The 23,102-nt window shown below is 64.8% G+C and overlaps 1 protein-coding gene and 1 long non-coding RNA gene across 10 annotated transcripts in view; one reads left to right on the top strand and one right to left on the bottom strand.

Annotated features, from left to right (window-relative positions):
* PIP5K1C (phosphatidylinositol-4-phosphate 5-kinase type 1 gamma) overlaps positions 1 to 23,102 on the bottom strand; it is a 49,274-nt gene that overhangs the window by 16,020 nt on the left and 10,152 nt on the right. For 8 of the 9 annotated variants that reach the window (XM_027049228.2, XM_053220114.1, XM_053220116.1 and 5 more), the window contains exons 2-9: positions 12,244 to 12,275; positions 10,711 to 10,803; positions 9,673 to 9,803; positions 8,760 to 8,877; positions 4,529 to 4,681; positions 2,437 to 2,736; positions 1,535 to 1,740; positions 67 to 150 (exon numbers count right to left, since the gene is read on the bottom strand). In XM_027049228.2, the coding sequence (XP_026905029.1) occupies positions 67 to 150; positions 1,535 to 1,740; positions 2,437 to 2,736; positions 4,529 to 4,681; positions 8,760 to 8,877; positions 9,673 to 9,803; positions 10,711 to 10,803; positions 12,244 to 12,275 (1,117 nt within the window). Of the gene's footprint in view, positions 1 to 66; positions 151 to 1,534; positions 1,741 to 2,436; positions 2,737 to 4,528; positions 4,682 to 8,759; positions 8,878 to 9,672; positions 9,804 to 10,710; positions 10,804 to 12,243; positions 12,276 to 13,216; positions 13,369 to 23,102 lie in introns of those variants that run through there. The other variant, XM_053220115.1, reaches the window with a different exon arrangement.
* LOC128314973 (uncharacterized) lies at positions 16,101 to 19,726 on the top strand. The gene is made up of 3 exons (XR_008297352.1): positions 16,101 to 17,285; positions 17,729 to 17,877; positions 18,707 to 19,726. It is a non-coding gene; the product is annotated as an uncharacterized LOC128314973 (long non-coding RNA).

Raw genomic sequence — 23,102 nt, 5'->3', positions numbered from 1 at the left:
GGCTTTGTCTGCGGGCAGCAGGTGCACCGCTTCCGTGGGCAAGTGAGGGGGGCAGGGGGCACCCACCTGTACGACTGCAGAATGTCAATGATGCCAATATGCAGCAAAAGGCGCTCCCCTCGGCCGTTCACGGCGGGAATCCCGCCCATCCTGGGGAGAGAGGGCAGGGGCGCGGTCAACACCCCACAGGGCCACACCGCTGGCGGGGGCGGCGTGGGGGGCCCAGAGCCCGGCCTCGGAGAAGCTGAAGGAGCCAGAGCCCACGTGCTCCTGTAGGCGGCAGCTCGGCTGGGGCCGAGCTGCCGTCAGACACGCGAGGCTGGAGGCTGGCGAGGGGTCTGGCCCCCACACACCCGTGCGCACGCACACGCACACGCTCACCCCGGGCGGGGCCCCCAGTGCTTCTGGGTCCCGTCTGGGGAGTTAGTCGCTTCACTCAGCCCCAGGCCCACACGTGCCCGGCCCGGCATGGTTAGTGAGGCCACACGACGCAGCGACTGTCCTCAAGTCCCCATGACCCCAGACCCGCCAGGCCCGGGCCCTGCAGGCTCCGCGCACCGCACTCCACGCACTGCCCAGCTCACCTGCGCACCCCGCCATCCCGCCAGGCCTGGCACAGACCCTACAAACGCCAACACAGTGGAGGTCGGGCCAAGCCACCAGACCTCCGCAGGTGTTGCTCCCCCTGCCCCCACCGCCTCGCCTGGTCAGGGCGTCAGGGCTCCTCCCCCGTCCTCCCCAGCTGTGAGCCCCCGTCTCCCTCGCGGACGCTGGGGGGCTATGCCCCCCTCCTCCAGGGCCCCCGTGCTGGTTCCCGGCACGCTCAGTCTCGACACCCTGTCTACAGAAGCCGTTCCCACCGGGGTACTGTCCTCCTCAAGCACTCGACGGTGTCTGGAGACGTCTGAGGCCCTCACGACCGGGGGTGTCCTGGCACGGGGGGGGGGGGGGGTGCCCTGCCATGGGGGGGGGGGGGCCAGGGATGCTGCTCTGGCCTACAGCACTCAGGACGCCCCAGAGAACGACCCGGCCCAGCGTGCACAGTGCCGGGGGCGGGGCGGACACCCCACGAATCTGTCTCGGGCAGAGGGCACAGCCCTCTCTGAGACTGTGACCTTGGCCTCCACCGCCGGGGCCTGTTCTCCCCGGGGCTCTGGGTTCGGCCCCCTGCTGTAGATGTTGCCTCGTCCCCAGCACTCAACACCCCTACGGCTTTGCTGCAGATGGTGGCGCTTTAACCCACTCTGGGGTCCGGCAGGGGGAGGGGGCATCTGTGTTTCCCACACGGATGGCCACGGGCCTCAGTCCGCGGACAGACTGAGCCGGAACGCCCCGGCCATCACCCGGCCGGGGAGCTGTGGTCCACCTGTGACCCTCGCGGGGCCTGGCGGGCAGGCTCTGCTGCTCCGATTCACAAACCAGGAACCAGCCACACGCGGGCTTCTGGACGCGTCTGCTGCTCGTCTCTTGCCCTCGTGGCCAACTTTCCCTGCCTGCCTCACACCCGAGGGCCCCACAGCCCCGGGTCACCTACGTGTCATCCGACTCGATGGCCTCCCCGCGCGCGGCCCCGCCCTGGATGGACTCCATGGCCGTGGAGTAGAGGGCCTTCTGGCCCAGAGGCCGCTTCTCGTCCGTGGTGCTCTGGGCGCCCTCGGCCTGCCGCTCCCGCTCCTGCTGGTCGATGTTGTGCACGCCCAGGAGCAGGCTGTAGTCCATGATCTTGAAGCTCTCCAGCACCTGCCGGGGGTGGGGTCGACAGGTCACGCTCCCGGTGCCCGGCCCCCCACAACCCCAAGCTGCATCGGGGTCTGCGCCCACTCGGTCCCCACAGCCTCACAGGGGGCCTGTCCTGACCCCCATTTCACGGATGGCCAGGAGACCAAGGGGTCAGGGGCAAGGGGCCAGGCCACGTGGCAGGCAATGGGAGCCGAGGCGTGGCAGCCACACAGGAGCCAGGGTGTTTCTTTCCTCCTGACAGAGTCCAGCCGCTCCACACACAAAACCCGCTCCTGGTCCCCAGGGCTCTGACACCTGGGCTCAGGGAAGCCCGAGGTCCTGAGAGGTCTGGGGGCGTCCTCGGGCAAGGTCATGCAAAGTTTTCCAAGAGGCCTAGGAGCCAGGGGTGGTGAGTCTGGCAGCCTGGGGTTTCGAGCCTGCTCCCCGAGACTAGATGAGATCTCTAGTCCAGGGGAGCAGGCTCGAAACCCCCCAGGTCACAGGGGGTGGAGGAGACCACGAGGACAAGCGGGGGCAAAGGGGTCCGTGGGCCTGGGGCTCACGCTCTACTCGCTTCCACCAGCGTCTCCGTTTCACAGACGGGACAACCGAGGCCCAGAGAGGCGAGGGACCCTGAACTGCCCCCCCCGCCCCCCGCCCTCTGCTCTGGGCTCCTCCCTCCCCTGCACCGGGGCCGTGTGGGCATGGCGGCCTCACCAGGCAGTCCCGTTGCAGCGTCTTGACAAGGGCGGAGAAGGTGTCTGCGTCCAGCAGGAGCCCCTCGGGCATGTCCTGGATGAAGTCCAGGTCCTTGTAGGTGGGAATGCTCTTCTCCTTCTCCTTCTTGCTGGCCCGCCGCTTGTACGTGGAGCCCTTGAGGTCGAACTTGAGGTGCATCTTGACAACGCGCGGCAGGATGTTGTTCATGACCACCACGCGGATGTTCTTGCCGCCCGACTGCACGCAGTACAGCCCGTAAAACTTGGGCAGCAGCGTCCGCGGGTTCTGGTTGAGGTTCTGGGAGGCGAAGGAGGAGGACAGGGCTGGAGGACAGTCGCCACGGCCGCCGTCACCGGCACACTCTGTGCAGGGCCGCCTCCAGGAAGCCCTCCCTGACCACCACCCGCCTGGGCCAGCCCCGCACTCTGCCCTCCCAGAGATCTGACGTTAGCCAGGTTCCAGCAGATGAGATCCTCCGGGTGTCAGGGGCTGGCTTCCCCCCAGGCCAGGCCCAGGTGCCCCACCTCCCCAGCCTGGGGTGACACGGGGTCACGGCTTCCAGGCACAGTCCAGGACAAGGGTTGGCAAACTCTGAATACGGGACCAAGTCCAACTACCCACTCGTTCTCGCGTGGCCAGCGGTTAAGCTATGAATGGCTTTGTGTTGTTAAAAAAGTTGGGGAGAAAAAAAGGAAAGTAGCGTTCTGTGACATGGGAAAACGACATGAACTTGACATTTCAGCGTCAGTAAAGGAAGTTATCCAGGCACGCGGAGCCCGTCCACTCACTCGGGGTCCAGGGGGCTTCCCTGCAGTGACAGCAGGGCTGAGCTATGGAGGTAGGTGCTGCCTGGGTCACAAAGCCCCAACATTTACCAGCCGGTTCTTTACAGGAAGCTTGCCGACCCCTGACCGTGGGGGCCAGGGACCCCCTGACCATCATGCACTATGAATGAGACGCCCCGGGGGGAGAGGGGCCACAATCCGAACAGAGCTGCCCAGAAAAGCCTATCCGCACCCCTGCCAGGTGCCTGCTCACGACCCTTGCCCACTCCTGCTTCCACTCCCGCCCAGGGATCTGAGCCGCCCTTTCAGGCTGTGAGTCACACAGGGAATGGGAAGTGCCCCGGCAGCTGGTCCTTTGTGACATGCCAGCTCAGCTGGTGGTCCAGCCTCCCTCCCCCACGCCTGAGTCACCAGCTACCAAGACACAAGCCTCGATTTCTGGGCTCCGTGACTCAGGAGTGTCGGTGGGGAGAAGGGATGGGGAGTGAAGGCTGGGCCCGCCCCCGCCCCCACCCCCACTCCCCCCACCCCCAGGGAAGGCCATGAGGGTTTAGATGGCAAGTCCTGCTTGCCAAGTGTTGAGGCACCACGTGGTGGTGCTCGGGGCGGGGGGGGGGGGGGGGGGGGGGGGAGGTAGGGGTGAAGGCGAGGCTCAGGAGGACTTCCCATGGCCTACCCAAAAGGGGTCTCCCGGACCCCATCTACCCAAATTCCTTAGCCTCAAAGCCCATGGCTGCTATTGAACCTGCTCCCAACAAGAAAGGAGCTGAAGGCGGGGCGGGGCTCCTCACCATGTAGGGGTGGGGACGGGCCGAGGTGGGGGCGGAGCTGCGGGGAACGGGGGCGGGGCATCAGCATAGGGAGCGGGGCCCCTCACCCTGTAGGAGCCAGGGGCGGGGGCTCCTCACCATGTAGGGGGCAGGGCAAAAAGTGGGGTGGGGCTGCAGGGCGGGGCTCCTCACCGTGCAGGGGCAGGGGAGGGGCGGAGCTCCTCGCCACGTACGGGGGGAAGGGGCGGGCGGAGGCACGGCAGGGGCCCTCACTATGTATGGGGTGGAGGTGGGGCGGGGCTGCAGGGCAGGGCCCCTCACCCTGTAGGAGCCAGGGGCGGGGCTCCTCACCATGTAGGGGGCGGGGCAAAAAGTGGGGCGGGGCTTCTCACTGTGTAGGGGCAGGGGAGGGGCGGAAGTGGGTCGGGCCGCAGGGCGGGGCTCCTCACCCTGTAGGAGCCAGGGGCGGGGCTCCTCACCATGTAGGGGGCGGGGGGGTGGGGTGGAGCGGGGCTGCAGGGCGGGGCTCCTCACCATGTAGTAGCCGGGTAACAGCTTCTGCAGGAACTCGGCCTCCTTGTGCATCACCGTCTTGATGATGAACTCGTCGTCACTGGTGACGTAGAACAGGGAGCCGCTGGCGCCGGGGTTGGACAGCTCGATCAGTGGCTCGTTGCACAGCGAGTACTGGGGGGGGCAGTGAGTGGGCAGGTGGGTCGCTGACACCCCACACGCCCAGCGTCTAGCGGACAGCTCTGGAACAGGTCACTGTCAGCCTCCTTTCACAGATGAAGAAATATGCTCAGAGAGGGAAACTGACACGCCTGAGGCCACACAGCAAGGATTGAACCCTGGGCTAATCTGCAGCGTGGGTGCCGATCTCCTAGGGCACGGTCCCTCTCCCGTTAGTAACAGACACCCAGTCGTGCTGGGTTGTGCACCCATCTGACCAAGACTCACTGCCCAACCTTCCCCGCAGCTAGGTGAGGCCACAACAGTCAACTCTGGTCAACGAGCCTGTAGAAGCTTCTGAATCCCTAATCAGGTGACAAACGCTGGTGCCCCTCCCTCCTTCCCATCCATTTCCCACCTGGAAAGCTGATGTGACAGCTGGAACCCCAGCAGCCATGCTGGACCACAAGACAACCTTTGGTACAGATGCCACGCACAAGAACAGCTGAGAGGGGAGCCTGTGTCCCTGGCGAGCAACCCCAACCACGGCCCCCAGCACACCCTTCTGTTCCCCATCTTCTCTTCCATGGACATCGGCTTTCTTCTGTGCTTGCTGTCCATCAGCCCCACATGCCCTCCCCACCAACAAACAGTAAACTCTGTGGACCCAGGGATTTTTAAGCATTTTTCTCACGGAGGGTCCCCGGCACCCATGACAGAGCCCAGCATACAGCAGGTGCCTGGTCTGTTAAGAAGCCAAGGAAAGTGAGGCCCTGCGGGCTGCTGCCCCTGGGCCTTTTCAGCTAATGAGCCACTGAGGTGTTTTTCGGGATTAAGGCTGTTTGGGTTGGGTTTCTGTGCCCTGCACCCCCGAAGTCCTGACTGAGTGTCGCTGGTATATGACAGGGACGAGGCCACAGCATGCCCCCCCCCCCCCCCCGGGCCACAGGGTGAACGCCGAGGGAACACTTACTGCATCGCTGGGTGTAAGGACCCTAACCCGATGCCCCAGCAGTCAGCACGCCCTGGCTCGACAGAGACCCTGGGAAGATCGGGCGCCCCCACCCGCTGCCTGGCCACGGCCGAGCCCAGGACGAGCCGTGGTCCAGCAAGCTGTGGTGCTGTGCAAACTCCGGGCTGCGGCCCGGTGTCCCAGGCACCGGGAGGTTAGTCGGGGGCCGGCTGTGGGTGGGACGGGCACACACCAGAGGCATGACCCCCCCAGGGACCACGGGCGCCACCCTGGAAGAAAGAGGGGTCTGAGGCCACAGCTGTTGCCCCTACACCTGCGACCTAGTGCTGACCACAAGGACAACAGCGCCACCTCTAACTGCTAGTGCGCTCGTGCTGTCAGGTAACCTGGGGGGGGGTGGGTGGGGGGGGCGGGGGCGAGAGGTCTCCCCTGTCCGTGCCTCAGGGGAGCGGAGCCAACAGCCAGGCTACTCAGGGGGAATGTGCTGGCAGTCCCCAACGTGGTGACCGGCTCCAAAACGGGCACCAGGCTGGAGCAGGGCTGACGCAAGCCTGTTAATAAGACAGGACGTGCGGATGCCCGGAAGCCGGGCCAGGACAGGCTGCCCGGGCCATCTGGACTGTGGGGGCGACGGTGCGGGGAGCCGCGTGGGGGCCCGGCCCAGGGCTGTCGGCGGAGGGGAGCCGAGTCAGTGGGCCTCCCAGCTGTGCTGGCCGCAGACAGCAAGGAGGCAGCTCAGGGAGGCGGTGGGCTGTGCAGGGGGAGAACAGGTCCAGTTTGCAGCCAGCACGGCCCTCTGTCCGTCCTGCTCCGCCCACAGCCACGAGGCCCCCGCACCCTCGGAAACAGAGGCCCAGGCCCAGGCTGCCCATGTTCTCCCTCCTCACCCCCACCTCCCCCCACCCTGCCCTGGAAGGACAGCAGCGAGGGGCGTCCTGGGCCTCGGGAGCCCGCCGGGAACAGGGAAACCCCAAGGCCTTACAGCGGGCCCCAGCTGGCAGGAGAGGAGGAGAGACGAGCGCCGAAGGGGACTGCGCAGCTTTGCACAAAAGAAGTCTGTGAGCAGAGAACGGTCTGGAAGCAATGCCGGCAGCCGCTGCCCTCAGGGAGCGGCCTGGGGGGCAGCGTACAGGGCTCAGGCCTCACGGGGTCCTGGCTGCAGAGGAGGCAGCGGTGACACAGGCAGACTTCCCAGCCAAGAGACCACCGGCCACCGGGACAGGGTCACGGGCAGACGACCCCAGGCGTGCCCCCTCTCCCCTCAGTGCCCAGGGTGGGCGCCCGTGGCCCGCAGCCGACCGTCTGCAGCCCCTGCCCCCGCACGTGTCCCCCGCCTCCCCCGGCCGCTGCCCTGCTGTCCTGAGCCGAAGTCAACACCGGGTCAGCCCAGGGCTCTCACAGTGATGGTGGGCGAGCCCCCACAAAACTCAGGACCATGGCGGCCGCCACAGAAGTCTCTGGAGCCGAGGTGATGCCCACGGCCCACAGGGACCCGGCGGGAAGAGAGAGGAACCGAGGGACCAGAGCTGATAAATGGGGGCAGTGATGCTGTCTGGGTGCACCATCCAGCCGTGTCCAAGCTCCCCACCCCCGCCGCGGGAGGGGGCCTCTCGGATCCAGGGGCCCTGGCCACCCTGTCGCTGCAAACAGGGCAGGTCTTGAAGAGGACAGAGGACACCTGCTGAGCACCCACTCAAGGCCGAGACAGGCCCTCGGCCGTCGCCCTGTGTCCACTCCGCCGCCAGGACCAGCTTGGGTCCGCTCCCCACCAGCACACAGAGGCCGCATCACCACTGCCACGGCGAGCGCCACGGGTGTCCCCTTTCCCTCCCGAGACCTAAAACCGAGGTCACCCAGGTCATCTCTACTACGGAACCACCAGGCTGGCTTCACTCCGAGGAGGCTGCGGGACCAAAGGGAACGTCGTTACGGGGCTGCGGTGGAGGCCGGAGGGGGAGCACGACACGGATGCTGTGGTCAGAGGACCAGGCCTTGGCCCTGGCAAGGGGCACTGTGACTTCTGGGCGCCTGGACGTGCCCACGGCCGGAGCAAATGCTGCTCTCTCTGCAGGGACACGGCCGCAGCTGAGGGCACAGCTTTCCCGCAGACTAAGAACCCAGGGGAGAGTGAGGCCAAGTACCTCCCGACACGCAGGGAGACGAGTCACTGCAGGTGAGAGCCAGCAGGCCCACAGGCCGAGCCCCAGGGACAGCAGACGGTGGAAGGAATACACAGAGTATATCCAACGGTCACGGACACGCTCTTGCCCAGGGAGTAAGGCTTCCCGAACACAAAGTCGCAAACCGGTGACCGGGCGAACTCGAAACAGACCCTCCAGACCTTCCCCAAGTGCAGACTGACCCACCCAGGTGACGAGCCCCGTGTGCAGGCGAGCTGTAACTTTCAGGAGTCCTGATCGTTCACTGTGAGATCAAAGGGTAGGGCCTAGGTTCTGATTTTTCTAAATGTTTATTTATTCGTTTTGAGAGAGAGAGACAGAGAGAGACAGAGAGCAGTGCAGGGGCAGAGAGAGAGGGAGAGAGAGAGGATCCCAAGCAGACTCAGTGCGCTCAAGCATGGAGCCCGACATGGGGCTCGAACCCATGAACCATGAGATCGTGACCTGAGCCGAGATCAAGAGCCGACGCTTAACCAACTGAACCCCCCAGACGCTCCAAGATTATTCTAATTTGAGAGACTAAAACCACACCAGAACTGAGGGGACGTTCTGAACTGGTCCCCACGACCCACCTCCTCCCGAAAGGAGGCTTGACATGTGACGCGCCTCTAACCCACAGACGTGGCAAAGGGGACAGGACACTCCTGTCGCTCACGCTCTGACCAAGAGGCCCGCAGGGATGGAACGGAAGCCCCAGCCGATGGGCGAGGAGGGGGTCCCGCCAATGTCACCGTGGAGCTGGAAGCAGACCCTCCCCCAGTCCGGTGCCCCACGAGGCTCTAGCCCCAGCCCACCCTCCAGCGCAACCCTGAGCAAAGAACCCGGCTGAGTTGCACCCGAAGTCCTGACCCACAGAAACCACAAGGGACAGACAGGTGGCGCTGTGGGCCGCCGGTCTGCCACAGCTTGTTACGCAGCAGCAGCTGACTGACGCTCTTACCAAGTAATCATCCGGTCGGATCCCGAAGAGTTCCCGGAAGTAGCGGAAGGCGACAGGTGCGTAGGTCTTGAACCTGAAGTCCTGGAAGTGGTGGGCAGGGGTGAGGTTGCTGCCTTCACTGTGGAGCAAGGAGGGAGGGGGCCTGTGAGGGACGGCGGCCCCGTGGGTGCCTCCCCGACTCCCCGGTGGCGCAGACGTCCCAGGCCTGGGCGGCGCCCTGGCCGCTGAGCTCCAAGGCCTTCTCCAGACGGCCAACTCAGACGGTGGCATGGGACTCCCCAGGGGACAGAGGGCTATGTCCCAACATCCGTTCCCAGTGCTGGCTGGGCACATGGCCGCCCGGAGGAAGCCCACTGCCCAGCCTCTCCTGCAGCTAGCTCTGGTCATGTGACCGTGATCGGCCAATGGGCTATGAGCAGAGCAGAAACCATCATTTCTTGGTGCTGCCCTGCCTGGGGAGGGGCATGTGCTCTCTTCCTTCTGCTAGTGGAATGCAGACGTGATGGCAGGATCTCGGGCAGCTACCTGAAACCCCTGGCTGCAAAAGCTGCACACAAGGACGGTGGAACGGCCAGAAAAACGCGGGACCCCAACAGCGGGGAGCTGCCTGATGGCCCTGGATTGCCTGTCACTATTTTCCATGTGAGAGAAAAGTGAACTTTACGTTTTCTTCTCCTGTTTCTTAAAATCACTGTTGTACTGCAGCCCTCTGATTCGGCAGCAAACTAACATCACGACCGGTACAGGGTGAGGCCTCAAAGCCAAGAAGGTGCCGGGAGAGGCCCGTGCTATTTCCAGCAGAGAAGGGAGCTCAGAGAACAGCAAGGCTGTTTGCATCCCAACAGTGTCTGCGTGCTGGGTGAGCTGCTACGGGCATCGGGGCCAGTCTCCATGGCGCAGGGCCCGGGCCCACCTGGGGAAGAAGATGCTCTCCACGACGTAGAAGTCCTGCATGAGCACGTCACGCTCTGGCTTGGAGCTCAGGTTGCCCACGGTGTAGCCGATGCCCAGCTGGATGGCCCCCTTCAGGGTGGAGGACGTGGTCTGTGGGGAAACCCAGCTGGATCAAGACCCTCGGCCGCCAGGGCGGGGAGGCAAAACGAGAAGCCCCTCGGGGCAGCAGGACGAGCCAGATGTCCATCTCGCAGCTTGACCCCGGCACCCATCACGCACGGGGCCCCGGGGTACCTGCCCACCACTTGTCCCAGACCCGCTGGCCTCTGGGCTGTCGTTCAGCTCACACAACCCCACGGCGAGGTGGCCTGGCTGGGACTCCAATATCACCTCACGCAGCCCCGAGGCCTGTTTTCCATCAAGGTTCTAGAAGGCTCCAAGTTGTCAAAACTGTCCCGATTCGGCAGGGTTCTATCTACTGCCAGGATTTCCTTTTTGGAAATCCATTTGCAGAGTGACATCCCAGCTTCATCTCCGTGAACCCGGGTTCCTGCTACCTACTCTCCCGGTGACGTGCACGGTCACGCTGCGTGAGCGACACCGCCGCTCCGTGCCTCGGTTTCCCCAGCCACGGTGGGGCATGTCGGGGCCGCCCAGCATCACGTCGCCCAGGCTGCCTGGGCTGGAGGCCGCCCACACTTGAGGAGGAGGGGGTGGGGGTGACAGCTCGGCCCCGCTTTCCAAGGGAAGGAAGGAGAGACGCATTTCTCCTTTTCCGGATGAGCCAGCAGGGCCGGAGCAGCTGAGGGCTCGCCCAGGGTCGCAGGCGGCTCCTGTAGCCGGGCGGGTGGTGGTGCAGCTGCGGGCACATCGCCCGACGCTTGTGATGGCGACAGCAGGCAAGGGCCTCGCTGGGACGGAGGGGCCCGCACCGAGGGGATCTGCCCGCAGCCACACGTGGGCACAGAGCCCGCCCGGCCCTGTGTGGGGGCCCCGGATGGCTGGGAGCCCTTGTCCACTTTGCCCCACCCCACCCAGCCGAGGGCAGAGGAGGAACCTTCTTGTAGGTGGTTTCGCCAGATGCGTCCACGCCCCGATGACCCAACTTCTTCCCGTGGCCGGGGCCCAGCTGTCCAGTCATCGACGGGGCCTGGAGAGGAGGAAGCAGGAAGCATTAAACAGCAGCAAGGAGGCGCCGCTGGGGCCAGAGTGCTCTGGAAATCCTGACCAGAGTCAGGGCTGAGTCACTGGCTGGCAAGCCACGTGGGGCAGAGTCTGGTGTGGGCGGGCTCCAGGGCAGAGCAGGTGCCCCGTCACCCACTGGGGCCACACGGTCCAACTCTGCACATCCAGAGGGGCCCAGGCCCAGACCGGACTTCCGGTTCCTCAGGAGCAGAACCCTAACTTCAGGGACTCCCTGGGCCTGCTGACGGGGGCGGGGGGAGGGCTGGGTTGTCCCCTATGGGGCGTCCCATGCACTGTGAGCAGTGAGCAGCCTCACTGCGTCCTGACAGCCACAGATGTCTCCAGACACCACACAGCGTCCCTTAGGGCCGAGACATGTGGGCTGGAATGACTGTGAAACAGGGAGAGGTCCCACTGGCCCGGGACCTGTGTGGGGACAGCCAGGGCAGGCGTGACAAATTTGTGTGGGAGCCACCAGCACTGGTGTGCAGCTCCACAGGGGAGAATGGTGGAGGGGCGGTGGGGGCTGTCCGCTCACGGACATTTAAGAAAACATCTACTGTGTACCTGCACCATCCAAACAGCCCGTGAAACCCTCTGGCCTCCAGCTGGGAGCACTCACATCAGCCCAACCCCCACTGCCCCACGGGGGTTCAGGCAGCCCCCCAGCTGCCCTCGCTCCTCAGCAGGCCCCGGCGTGTTCCGCACACTGGCCACCAGGGGGCGGGCTCTCCCCAGAAATCGGTGGCACCGCCCCTGCTCCGCACCCCTCGCTGACTCCCCACTGCCTCCAGGAGAGCCCTCCCGACAAGGGCCCCACGTGACGGGTGGCAACCCGGGGGACACAGGTGCCTGGGGCCAGGAAGCTAGCGCCGGTACAGGGACGCCACGCCTGGGCTGCTCCTGGAATGCGGGGCTCACAGACTCGCTCCCACAGGCCGCTTTCAGGACCAGGGACAGTGCTGACCCCCCCACGGTGCAAGGCGCGGGCGAGCGGCCGCCCCGGCAGGAGCAGGAGCTCTCTGGATCCCGAACGGAAGACGGAAGACGGAAGACGTGGGCGGGCACGTGTGGGGCACGTGTGGGGACAACGGATGCTACACCAGCGTTGCCGCATCTGACTGGACCCCCCTCCTCCTGGGGGCTCCTCAGGGACCCGCCCTTGCCCGGCTCCCCTCCCACCCCTCTGGACCCTCAGTCTCCGTCCCTCTGGCCCTCACTGTCCAGGCCGGGTCCTCGCTCTTCCTTCCCCAGCGGCTCCCCTCCCTGAAACTCAAGATGCCGGCAGGACCGAGGGACTTTCACTGCCTGCCACCTGCCAGAGCGTGGGGCCCAGGCCGCACAGCAGGCCCCGGGGCTGGCCGGCCTTCGGAGAAGTGGGTCAGGAAGGCCACAGGACACTCACCTCCGACGGGGCCATCTTCTTCTGGGCCAAGCCTGCAGGAGAGAAGAGAGAGGCTTCAGCCCGGAGACGGGGGCGGCCCTCCACCCCACCGTGTCACCACCCTGCCTTCCCCGCACACAGGTGTCTCCGACCTCACTCTGCTCCCTGCACCCCTACGGAGGGACGACAGTACCCTGGCTGGGAAACGGGCGCGGACGTCAACCCACCACTGACCCCAAAGATGTTAAGTCCCTGGCAGCAAAGGGCTGGCCAAACTGACAACTGTGGCCTTCCCCTGCCGGCGGAAGCAGGGCTCAACCAGATCCCATGTCCTCGGGCCACAGAGAAATCACGTGACCGGCTGGGTCGGTGGGAAGGGGCCAGGCGGCCAGGGCTGGAGTGACGGCTCCCTGGCCCCTGTTCACACTGTCCCCGGGAAAGAGGTGCTCACCGTGGAGAGAGGCTCACGGTGAGGGAGCAGGCAGTTTTTATTCCTAACACCCTGCCCTCCAATCCTGGCTCCCTGTGGGGAGGCCAACCACTGACCTCTCTGAGCCCTGGCGTCCTCACCTGCAAAGCGGGCTTCTGCTGAGGATTATCTGTTCAAACGAGTATTGGCCTCAGACATACCTCTGCCTCCTGCAGACAGGGCGGGCTTTGCAGGTGGGAGGAAGCCAAGGCTGGTGAGGTCTGAGGTCGAGGAGACCCGGGGTCCCTGGGCCCAGCGTCCCCACGAGATCCTCATGAGAGGGAGGCAGAGAGACGGGCAGACCCCATGCTGCTGGCTGGGGGGGGGGGGGGGGGGGCGCGGGCTAGGATGTGGCACCTCCGGAAGGCGGAAAAGGCAGGAGAGGGGTCTCCCTGGGGCTTCGGGGGGAACCGGCCCTGCCCATGCCTGGGTTTGGTCCCCGTGACACCCATCTTAGACTCATGACCTCCAGAGTGTGGTTTTAGGTCAGGCCGTGTGATTTGTTTAGCCGCAACAGAAACTCACATGCTGGGTGTCTACGTGTCAGGCTGGCGGGAAGGCAAGTGGTGACCAGGACGGTGGAGGGCCTTGGCTTGGGTGATGGGTGCGGGGTCAGGCCAGCAAGGGAGGACTTGTGCTTTTCCCCACAGGAAGGTGGGAGCCCTGGAGGGCTGTGGGCAGAGGGAGGGGATCCGACTTGGGTGCTCGTGGGCGCCCTCTGGCTGCCACTACGGGGAGGACGGACTGGGGGAAGGGGGGGGGGTGGGGAACTGAGCTGGTCCTTCAGGAGTAGATGGGCTGGACCGGGTGGGGGAGGCAGAGGGGAGGTGGGCAAATTCTGGACAGGTCTCAAGTTGGGACAGACAGGCTACCCTCACTGGAGGCAAAGCGAAAAGCAGGGAATCCAGGATGACTAAGGACTATGACTAAAGCCATTAACGGAAAGAATGAGCAGCCTCAGCCAAGATGAGGAACAAGGCAGGAGCAGGTGTGGGGACAGTCGGGTGCAGCGTGGCCAAGCTGAGTGTGAGACGCCCAGAGCCTCCCGCACAGAGATTCCAGGATCAGCCGGACCCCGAGTCTGGAGCTCAGGGGAGGTCGGGCTAGAGAGAGGACCGTGGGTGTGGTGGGGCTGAGACGGGGTTCCAGTCCCGAAGAGCGGACAAGGCTGCGGACTGGGGAGTGACTGTCAAAGGGAATGGGGTTTCCTTTAGCAGGATAAGAATGTTCTAGAATCAGTGGTGACAGTGGCACGACATTGGGAATACACGAAAAACTAAACCGTGTTCTTCAAAGCGTGAATTTTATGGTATGAATTACACTTACTGAGAAAAGGAAACACTGAATGTGGGGCAGGCCCGGGCGGGCGGGGTGGGTGACCAGTGTCCTCTTTCAGCCACAACCACCACCCCAGTGCCACCACTGCCCTGTGCATCAGTCAGCCAGGTGCCGGAGATGGTCCAGGCAGGGAAACTGAGGCTGGGTGGGCAACCGGCCGGTGCCACGGTCACAGCAGAGAACACCCCAGCCAGGAGGTCAAAGCCGACACGCGGAGGCTGGCTCACCTGCCCGAGGCCCCAGGTGCCCACCCACAGACCTTCCAACCTGGGTGCCCAGGCCCCGGGCCTGAACGTGGGCCCATCCCGAGGCTCAGCTAGAGGCAAGCGGGTCGCAGAAGGTGCTAGAAAGCTGACGTGATATTTCTGCTGGCTGCCCAACAGAACAATTCATGGTGTTATGTGTGGGCTGTGGGGGAAGGAAGAGGAGAGAAGGCAAGAAGCTGGCGGTGGACCAGGGCAGAACATTCTGGACTTCGTCCTCTGCAGCTCCCAGGCCGAGCAGGCCCAACACCGAGGTTCCGGCCTCCCCCCTGCCACGGCTCCGCCTGCTCCCGAGTCCTCCTGGCTCCTCAGGCTCCTCAGAGGGTCGGGGGGCGGCCTGGCCACTCATAGCCCTGCTCGCCCTCCTGCCCAGCCACGTCCACACCGGCCTCCTCCGGCAGGAAGCCCCACGGCGGTCTGTCTGCCCCACCCCCCCAGCACAGCACCGTGCCTGTGAGGACCCCCCCACCCCTGCTGCTCAAAACCCTCAAAAACCGTGGCCCCCCGGCCCTGGAGGGCCTTCCCTTCCTGCTCACAGCGAGTCCACTGCTGGAGGTCACGGCCCTGCCCTGTGCTGCCACCACCAGCCAGGCCGGCTGGGACGGCAGAGGCCACACCACGATGTCGCTCCTCCCAGCCCAAGACGTGACCCACTCTCTTCTGGACGAGCCACCCAATTTTTGAGGAAATTAAGTTTTAAAAATAGCCTGGGGAGGGGGAGAGCGCGCCTGCCCCGGGACACAGCCGTGCCAGCCTCTGGGCAGGGGGGGAGGGGGCAGGGGACGCGCGCAGGGCTGAGGCTGGGCTCTCCTGCGGCCCACCGCTGTGTGGCCTCAGGCGAGCCCCTCCACCTCTCTGAGCACCTTTCCTGTGGTCTCGCTGAGCCTCCGTGGGTGCCTGAAGCTAGGGCTCCAGAGCTGGGCCCCCTCTCCCCAGCCCGCCGCCCAGCCCTACCACAGGACCCTGCCACAGGCCGCTCTAATCGCTTCCGTGCAGGTGACCTCACAGCCACCCCGTGGCTCCGGAGGGAGGAGGTGAGCTCCTCACGCCCTCAGAGGCTTCCCTCTGAGCCTGTTTCTCAGCCCCTAAAGCAGGCCAAGGCCCAGGCAGAGCCCCTCCTCCTGGCCTGCAGGACCCACCTCCTATCAGCTGTTCCCTGCTCCAGTGGCTGGCCTCAGGGCCCTTGTCCTGGATGGGCCCCCTACCCCCACCCCAGTTACCACCGCCCCATCCTGCACACCCTGTCCTTTCCCTCCAGGCAACAATGACATCAGTGTATGTCCTCTTCATGGGGGCTGGGGGCGTCCTCCCTCAGGGCTGGGCCTGTGCGTTGACTGACCCATGACAAGTGGACAGACACCCTCTCCTCTCCCCTCTGCCCGCGTCTCAGCTTCGGGGGAGCCTCGTCTCCACATCTGTTGGATGTGGCAACAAAAAGCTCGGGAAGGGCTGTGGGCCCCCAAGACCCAGGGAGGAGCCTCGCCGTCTGTCTTTCAGCACAATCACCCACCTGTGCCTTTAAAACCCACCCCAAATCTGCCCACTGTCCCTGGCCCACAGCTCCAGGACCGCCGCAGCCCCTCCACCCTGGTCCCCCGTCTGTCCTCCACACAGCCCAGTCTCCCCACGGAGGCCACCAGAGGGCGCCCGTGAGCACCCGAGTCACGTCCCGCCCTCCTGTGCCCACAGCCCTCCAAGACTCCTACCTCCCTGGGGGAAAAGTCCAAGTCCTCCCCTGGGTCCCCAAGGCCCTGCACGAAGGTGCCCTCCCCCCCCTCAGTCCTCCCTCCCTCGGCCCTCCGCCTCTCCCTCTCTCCCCCTCACTCTGCTCCAGCCACATGAACCTCCTCGCCTTTTCTCCATCATGACAGGCAGGTCCTGCCCCAGGGCCTTTGCACCGGTTGGGCTCCCCCCTCACCTGAAACACTGTTCCCAAGACCCTTGCTGGGTTTGCTCCCTTGCTTCATCTGAGACCTGGCTCAAATGTCACCCCCTCTGAAGTGTCCCCCAACCACCTTGCCCAAAACAGTCCCTCTGAGGTCACTCTCCTCATCTCCGTGGCTTTCTTGGTCTTCCAGGCACCCAGCAGCTCCTGGGGCTCACGTGTTATGTCTCCCCCACTACAGAGAGACCAGGTCTGCTCAGTCACCCCCTGACGGACACCGTCAGAGCTGAGTGTGGAGTCAGCGCTGGAGAGGGCAGCAGGGGGACACGAGGCCTCCAGGGTGGGGCCGCTTCCCAGATCAGGGCTGCATGTGCCCAGGCCGGGTGCCGGCTCCCCGTGACTCAGGGCGAACGAGAAGGCGCCAGGACAAGGCAGCGGGGCCAGGAGCCCCGAGAAGCCAGGAAGTGGCCTCACACACTTCCCTGATTGGCCGGAGCGACCCGGTGGCCCTGGGCCTCCCGCTGCGCGGCCGCCTCAGCAGCGGGGCCCTGCGGGCAGCCTGCGGGGACGCTGGGAACCTCTGCAGGGGGGGTGGCAATCCCAACCCTCAGCCCCCGGGCCGGCCGAGCCACACTTGAAAGTCCTCTCTCCAAACCGGAAGGGCCGCAGCTGAGCGGAGACGGCCGGCTCTCTGCAGCCACGTGATGCTCCGAGTGGTGCGGTGCAACGGAGAAACCCTATGGCGTGGGGAAGGGTGGAAGCTTCTGGTTCTGCCCTCTGGGAACCCCGAGCCCCGAGGTCCCGGCGGGGGTCCCCGCCACACTGGCGACCGCACCGGGGAGGTAGGCGGCCCCCAGCCGAGGTGCGGGACCAGGGTGCAGGCGCCCGCCGACCCCGGGCGAGACCCCAGAGCCGCGAGCACACACGCACTTGTTCGCTCAGGCTCGAAGCTCCGGGCGGCCTGTTACGCAGCGACAGCTGACTGAAGCAGGGACCACGGTACGAGCCGAGAGCCACCACGGCGGTGGGGACGCCGGCCGGTGCAGCAAGACAAGAAAAAAGAAAAGGAACGGAGGTTGGAGAGAAAAAATTTCAGAAAACCCAAGAAGTAAATGCAGCAGGGGTGCCTGGGCCGCTCAGCCAGCTGAGCAGCTTTTTTCTTTTTTTTTAACATTTATTTATTTTTGAGAGACAGAGAGCGACAGCGTGAGCAGGGGAGGGGCAGAGAGAGAGGGAGACACAGAATCGGAAGCAGGCTCCAGGCTCCGAGCCGTCAGCCCAGAGCCCGACGCGGGGCTCAAACCCACGAACCGGGAGATCACGACCGGAGCCAAAGTCATCTGCTTCACCGACTGAGCCACCCAGGCGCCCCACGGCCGACTCTTGGTTTTGGCTCAGGTCATGATCTCGCGGGTTTGTGGGTTCCAGCCCCACGTGGGGTGGGGATTTCTCTCTCTCCTCCCTCTCCCTCTGCCCCTCCCTGGCTCGTACACTCGCTCTCGCTCTCGCTCTCAAAATAAATAAACAAACATGAAAAAAAAAATTTTTAAGAGAAGAACTCAACACAGCAGAGCAGGCGGCCGGCAGCTAACCCAAGGTCACGGCGCTCCGAGCCGAGGAGAACGGGAGTCTGGGAGTCTGTGCCCTCTGCGCCCACCCCCTGCTCCTTATACGCCTGCCTCGCCTGGTTCCACGCTTGGGTGAGTTTTTATCTCTTCGGTAGCTGGCCCTTTCCAATCAGCAGACGCGGGGAAGACCCCCGTCCTCCAGGGGTGCTACAAGCCCAGAGCAGGGAGGGGACGTGGGGAAGGGGTGGACGGGGGCATGGGGGGCGGGGAGTATGTGAACTAAACGCAGCAGAAGGTCAATGGGGGGATCCAAGCAGTACGAAGTGAGCTGTCACCGTCCGCTTTCAACTTTTCAGTAGGGTTGAAAATTTTGCTTTTTAACGTCTATTTATTTTGAGAGAGGTGGGGGAGGGGCAGAGAGAGAGAGAGAGAGAGAGAGAGGGAGGGAGGGAGGGGGGGGAATCCCAAGCAGGCTCCACTCTGTCAGCGCAGAGCCTGACGTGGGGCCCCAACGAAACCAAAGGTCTGACCCTCAACACGCTGAGCCCCCCCAGGCGCCCCTCGGTTGACAATTTTCTGAATGCGGGTTAAAGGTCAACCTGGCCCCGTGCTGCCGGGTGTTTTCAGGCTTTGGAGAAGCTTGCGTTTGGGGTGGATCTGCCCCAGGAGTGGGCGTGGTCACACAGGTGACACTCACTCGCTCAACACACCTTTGCGGCTGGCAGGGTCCCACCTCGGGGCCTTAGCTGTCACTGTGCCCTCGGCCTCGAAGGCTCCCTCCCTGCATCTCCACGCGGCCGGCACTCAGATGGTCTCAGCCTGAACATCGCCTCCTGGAGGGTCCACCCCGACGTGCTGCCTAGAGCGGTCCCTTCCCACCCCACCCCTGCCCACCCTCTACCACGCCCCCGGCTCACTGATTTAGGGCCACACGTCACCGAAGGGACCTGTTCCTTCCCAGTAGAGCAGAGGCCACAGCGGGCTTGCCAGCGCTGCGTCCAGTCCCGGCACGTGGGAAGCTCATCCCGGCTCTCACCCCGACAGCCGACAGCCGGGGGGACAAAAGTCCCCGTCGCGCCAGGAACCATCGGGGCCTCAGCAGGGGCAGGACTCAGGCAAAGGCTGAAACTTCAAACTAGGGGGCAAGTCTCAAACGAAGGCTTTGGGACTAAGAAAGCCCCTTTCTGCCTCGCGGATAGTTTTTTCCTCTCACGATTTTGCGTTTACCACCCCAAACCACCCGGAAGGGTGAATGGTGGCAGGTAAGGAATTACAGATTGTCCTGATTCCCAGCTTCCCAAAGAGCATTCTGTCCACCACTCGCTCCCTCGCGCGTTCCAAACTCTGGGAGCGTTCCCTGCGTGCTGGGCCCCGTTTCTGGGGACACACTGGTTCTCTGTCTAAATAGATTTAGGGACAAAAGATCCGAGGCGCCCAGAAAAGACGCCAACGCATCGGGCGCCTGGGCGGCTCAGTCTCGGCCGAGGGTCCCACTCTCGGTTCCGGTGCAGGTCATGATCTCCCGGTTCGTGGGTTCAAATCCCGGGTAGGGCTCTGTGCTGACAGCCTGCTCGGGATCCTCTCTCTGCCGCCCCCCTGCTGCTCTCTCTTTATTTTTAATGTGTAAAAATGAACATTAAAAAATTACAAAATATTTCGTGATAAAAATAGCTTAGCCGTACTCTCCTGTCTACTTCCGTCTTCTGTTTGCAGCTCCCCGTACTAAACAGCTACAGGCGCGCACACGCCCCAGCGCTGGGCTGGCGCCCCGAAAGCCGCACCCCCCACCCCCTAACACTCCCGGGAGACGACCGCCACTGGACCCACTTTACAGCCGGGGAGACTGAGGCCCAGAGGTCTCAGAGGCAAGTTCAAGGTAGCTCAGTGGCAGGGGCTCCCGAGTCTCTGCAGACACGCTCCGCCCGCAAGGGCTGGCGGTCGGGTGTGCTCAAGGCAGCCCAAGCCGGCCCGCCCTCGCGGCAACCAGAAGCTTCCTCCCCTTGGGTGGCTTTCCCTGACCCCGCGGGCAGAGCGGCTGCTCCTGAAGCCGAATGCTGCAATGCTGCTCCCACACACCCGGCCCGGTGTCCCGCAGCCGTCCGTCACCTGTGTGAGCCCCACCCCCACGCGGGTCCCTGGGCCCAAGGGCAGAGCCCCCGCCCTGCCCAGAAGCAGAGCTCCGCACGACGACGACGACGACGACGACGCCCGCTTGCTGCCGACTCCCGCACTGCCCTAGGCGCGGGCGCTCCCGGCCGGGGGCTCTCTCCACCGGCACCAGCTTCTGTCTGGTCCCCGGCCCTCGGGGGACACTCCACCCAAGGTCGCCCACACCATCAGAGGCGCAGAGGGCGACAGCTCGTCTTCCACAGATTCGGACGCTGGGGCCCCGGGCTCGCCATCCCCTGACCGGGCGCCCACTGCCCAGCCTGTGGGCTGCTGTCTGGTCCTCCACCGTTCGGGCTCCTTCAGGCCCTGGGCCCTGGGCCACCTCCCACCTCCCCTCTGCTCCGCGACCGCCCTCCCTCCCGGAGCCTGTCCCGGGCCTAGTGGTTGTGGGTGGGGCCTCTCCTCGCAGCCTCTCCCTCGGAAACCCACGCCACAGCGCCGCCTTCAGGGGTCTCCTGGCTCCTCCCAGAGCCCCGCAGGGCAGGCCACTTCTCCCTGTGTCCCTCCGTGACTCCCCCCCCCCCTCCCCCGCACCAGCTCCCAGGCACGGGGCATCAGCTGAGAAACCCTGGAGGGCTGCATGGAGGAGGCTGAGAGCAAGAGCCCCGGGGGAAGAGCGAGGGGAATGTGGCTCTCACAGGTTCCCTGAGCTGGACATCTGCTGCAGGGCGGGAAGGCCCAGCAAGGCCACGGGCCCATGGGGCTTCCCCCCTGGCCTATCCTATGCCTCTCGTCTCTCTTCTTCAGAGGGGGAAACTGAGGCTCAAAGAAGTGGTGTTAGGATGTTTTGTGTTGAGACAGAAGCCTAACTCACACAGTATGTGGAGAGGGATTATCTGTTAACACAACTCAGGGGCCAGTAAACTGTGCCCTGCAGACCAGACCCGCCTGCCGTCTGTTTTGTAAGTAAAGTTTTATCGGCACAAAGCCACACCCACTCACTTACCAATCTCTGCCGTGGCTTTTGCGCTCCCGCGGCCGAATCGAACGCTTAAGAGAGAGACCACCCGAGAGACCACCCGGCCCTTCGCGGGAGGAGCCTGCCGAGCCCCGACCTAACTGAAGATGAGCTTCAAGTCTGGCGGCACCTGGGGGCCCTGAGGACTCGGTCTCCCCACCGGCCAGTGCTGCTGTCCTCCCTGCGGGGGCCCCCCCCACCCCCAAGTAGGCGCCTGACTGTCCTGCAGGTCACGTGCCGAGGCCTGGGTCCCCACCCCGGGGCCAGCGGCACCCTGCCGAGGTGTGGGGGATCGGGGCTCCTCGAGGGGACACCGGGAGACCGACGCTGGACCCTCAACCACAGACCTCCACTCGGGAAGGGCCAGCCGATGGGCGAGATCCGCAGACGGAAGGGCAGGAGCGGAGAGAGCTCCCCCCACCTCCCCCCACCTGCCACCCCCACCAGCAGGTGCCCAATGAAGGATCACGCGCTGTCTCAGGACCAACGTGTGAGGTTTCTTGGCCCAGTCTTCTTCCCAGATATATTTTTACTCCCCGGAAGCCAGGGCTGGGCTGCAGATTCTGCACTTGAATTCCAAGAGCCACTGAGGCAGCCCAGGGCTGCTCGGCCAGAGGCCCCCTTGGCCTCTAGGCTAGAGACCTCTTGCTCCCGTCACTCGCGGCAGGTGCCCACCGACCAGGAGACAGGCGGACGGTGGGAAGCCAGGCCGGGCACTCTCGCGAATGCCAGTAATTCCCTCCCCAGTGGGGGCCAGCCTCCCCGACAGGGCAGGTCTGGGCGTCCAGAATCCCAGGGGGCCGGAGACGGCTCTGTCTGGCACAGAGGCTGAGCCAGGCGGGCACCAGGCCCCCGACGCCCGGCCGGGCTCCGGGATTGCCACGGGACCTCCCGCACCTCGAGGGTCACTCTGCGTGAGGCCCGCGAGGGCCACGCCTGCCCCATTCTACGGGTGACAGAGGGAGGCTCTGAAGCCACGCGAGCTGCCCGCTGGGCGGCCAGCCTTCAGGATGGCCCCCGGCCGGCCTGGTCCCCGGGTAGCCACAGCTTCTGCCGCGGCCGGTGGGCATGACCAGCGGGGTACGGCCGAAGTGCGGGCCCGCGACCTCTGACCAGGTCAGACGCAGCCACCTTCGCTCGCTCTCAGGCCGCTCAGCCGGGGAGAAGCGGCCGCCGAGCGGTGAGGACACACAAGTGGCCCTGGGAACGGAGGCCGTCTGCCGTCTGTCCCTGAGACAACAGCTCGGGACCGGCTCCTCCAGCCCCGGTCGAGCCCTCGGATGAGGCAGGAGGCTCGAGTGCGACCTCGTCAGAGACCCTGTGCCAGAACCGCCCCGCCCAGCCACCCTTGGACTCCCGACCCACAGACACCGAGAGGTAATAAGCGTGCGCTGTTGTTTAAAGCCGCCACATTTCGGGGTCTGTGTTCACAGCAACAGATGTGACACACTGGGGGTTCCCACGTGGCCCCTGAGTACAGAGAAGGACGGCGGGTGGGGGGCGTCTAGACGGACGGCCTCCCTCCCTCCCTCCCTGCACTCCTGCCACGCGACCCCCTTGCCGTTCCTCACATGCACCAGGCACAGTCCTGCCCCAGGGCCCTTGCACTCGCTTCTCTACCTAGGATACTCTTCTCCATTTCACCGTTCAGGCCTGGATCGTCTCCTCCTCAGCGAGACCTTCCTGCACAACTGGCTGAAGCCGGCTCCCTGACCCGTTCTCCACCTCCATCATAACTCCTACCCCCGGTCAGTTTAAACCTCCTATTTAATCTGTGGGCCCTCCAGTGACTGCGCCCTTCGAGGCCAGGAGCCCCGTGAGGGCAGCACTCGCTACAGCCCAGGGAGGCACGTGCCCACACTTCGCAGTGCCTGCAGCACCGGGACCCGCTCCCTCCTCCCTGGTGGTGACCGTGGGAGTCACGACAAGGTCTGGGGCCAGGGCACCAGGGGCTTGGCTCAGGAGGCAGGTGTTGGAGGAGGAGCCTCGGGGCACGGCCTGCTTAGTGTCTCTAACCACTGAGCCACCGACTCCAACACCCCAGTGGCCCCAGCGACCAGCTGGAAAGCAGCAGGCGCGTGGGCACGGCAACAAGGAGCTGAGGCCCGCTGGGTCTGAATCACACCACCCGATGCGCCCAACAGCCCGGTGAGGTGGGTGCCACGGCCCCGAGAAGCCAGGTCACCTGCCTGAGGTTCCCCGGGAAAAAGTGGGCACGGATGCACGTGAT

This window comes from Acinonyx jubatus, chromosome A2, assembly GCF_027475565.1.
Source record: "Acinonyx jubatus isolate Ajub_Pintada_27869175 chromosome A2, VMU_Ajub_asm_v1.0, whole genome shotgun sequence".
Taxonomy (NCBI): Eukaryota; Metazoa; Chordata; class Mammalia; order Carnivora; family Felidae; genus Acinonyx; species Acinonyx jubatus.
Note: the sequence above shows the minus strand (reverse complement) of the source record. Positions and strands in the feature narration are given on the sequence as shown.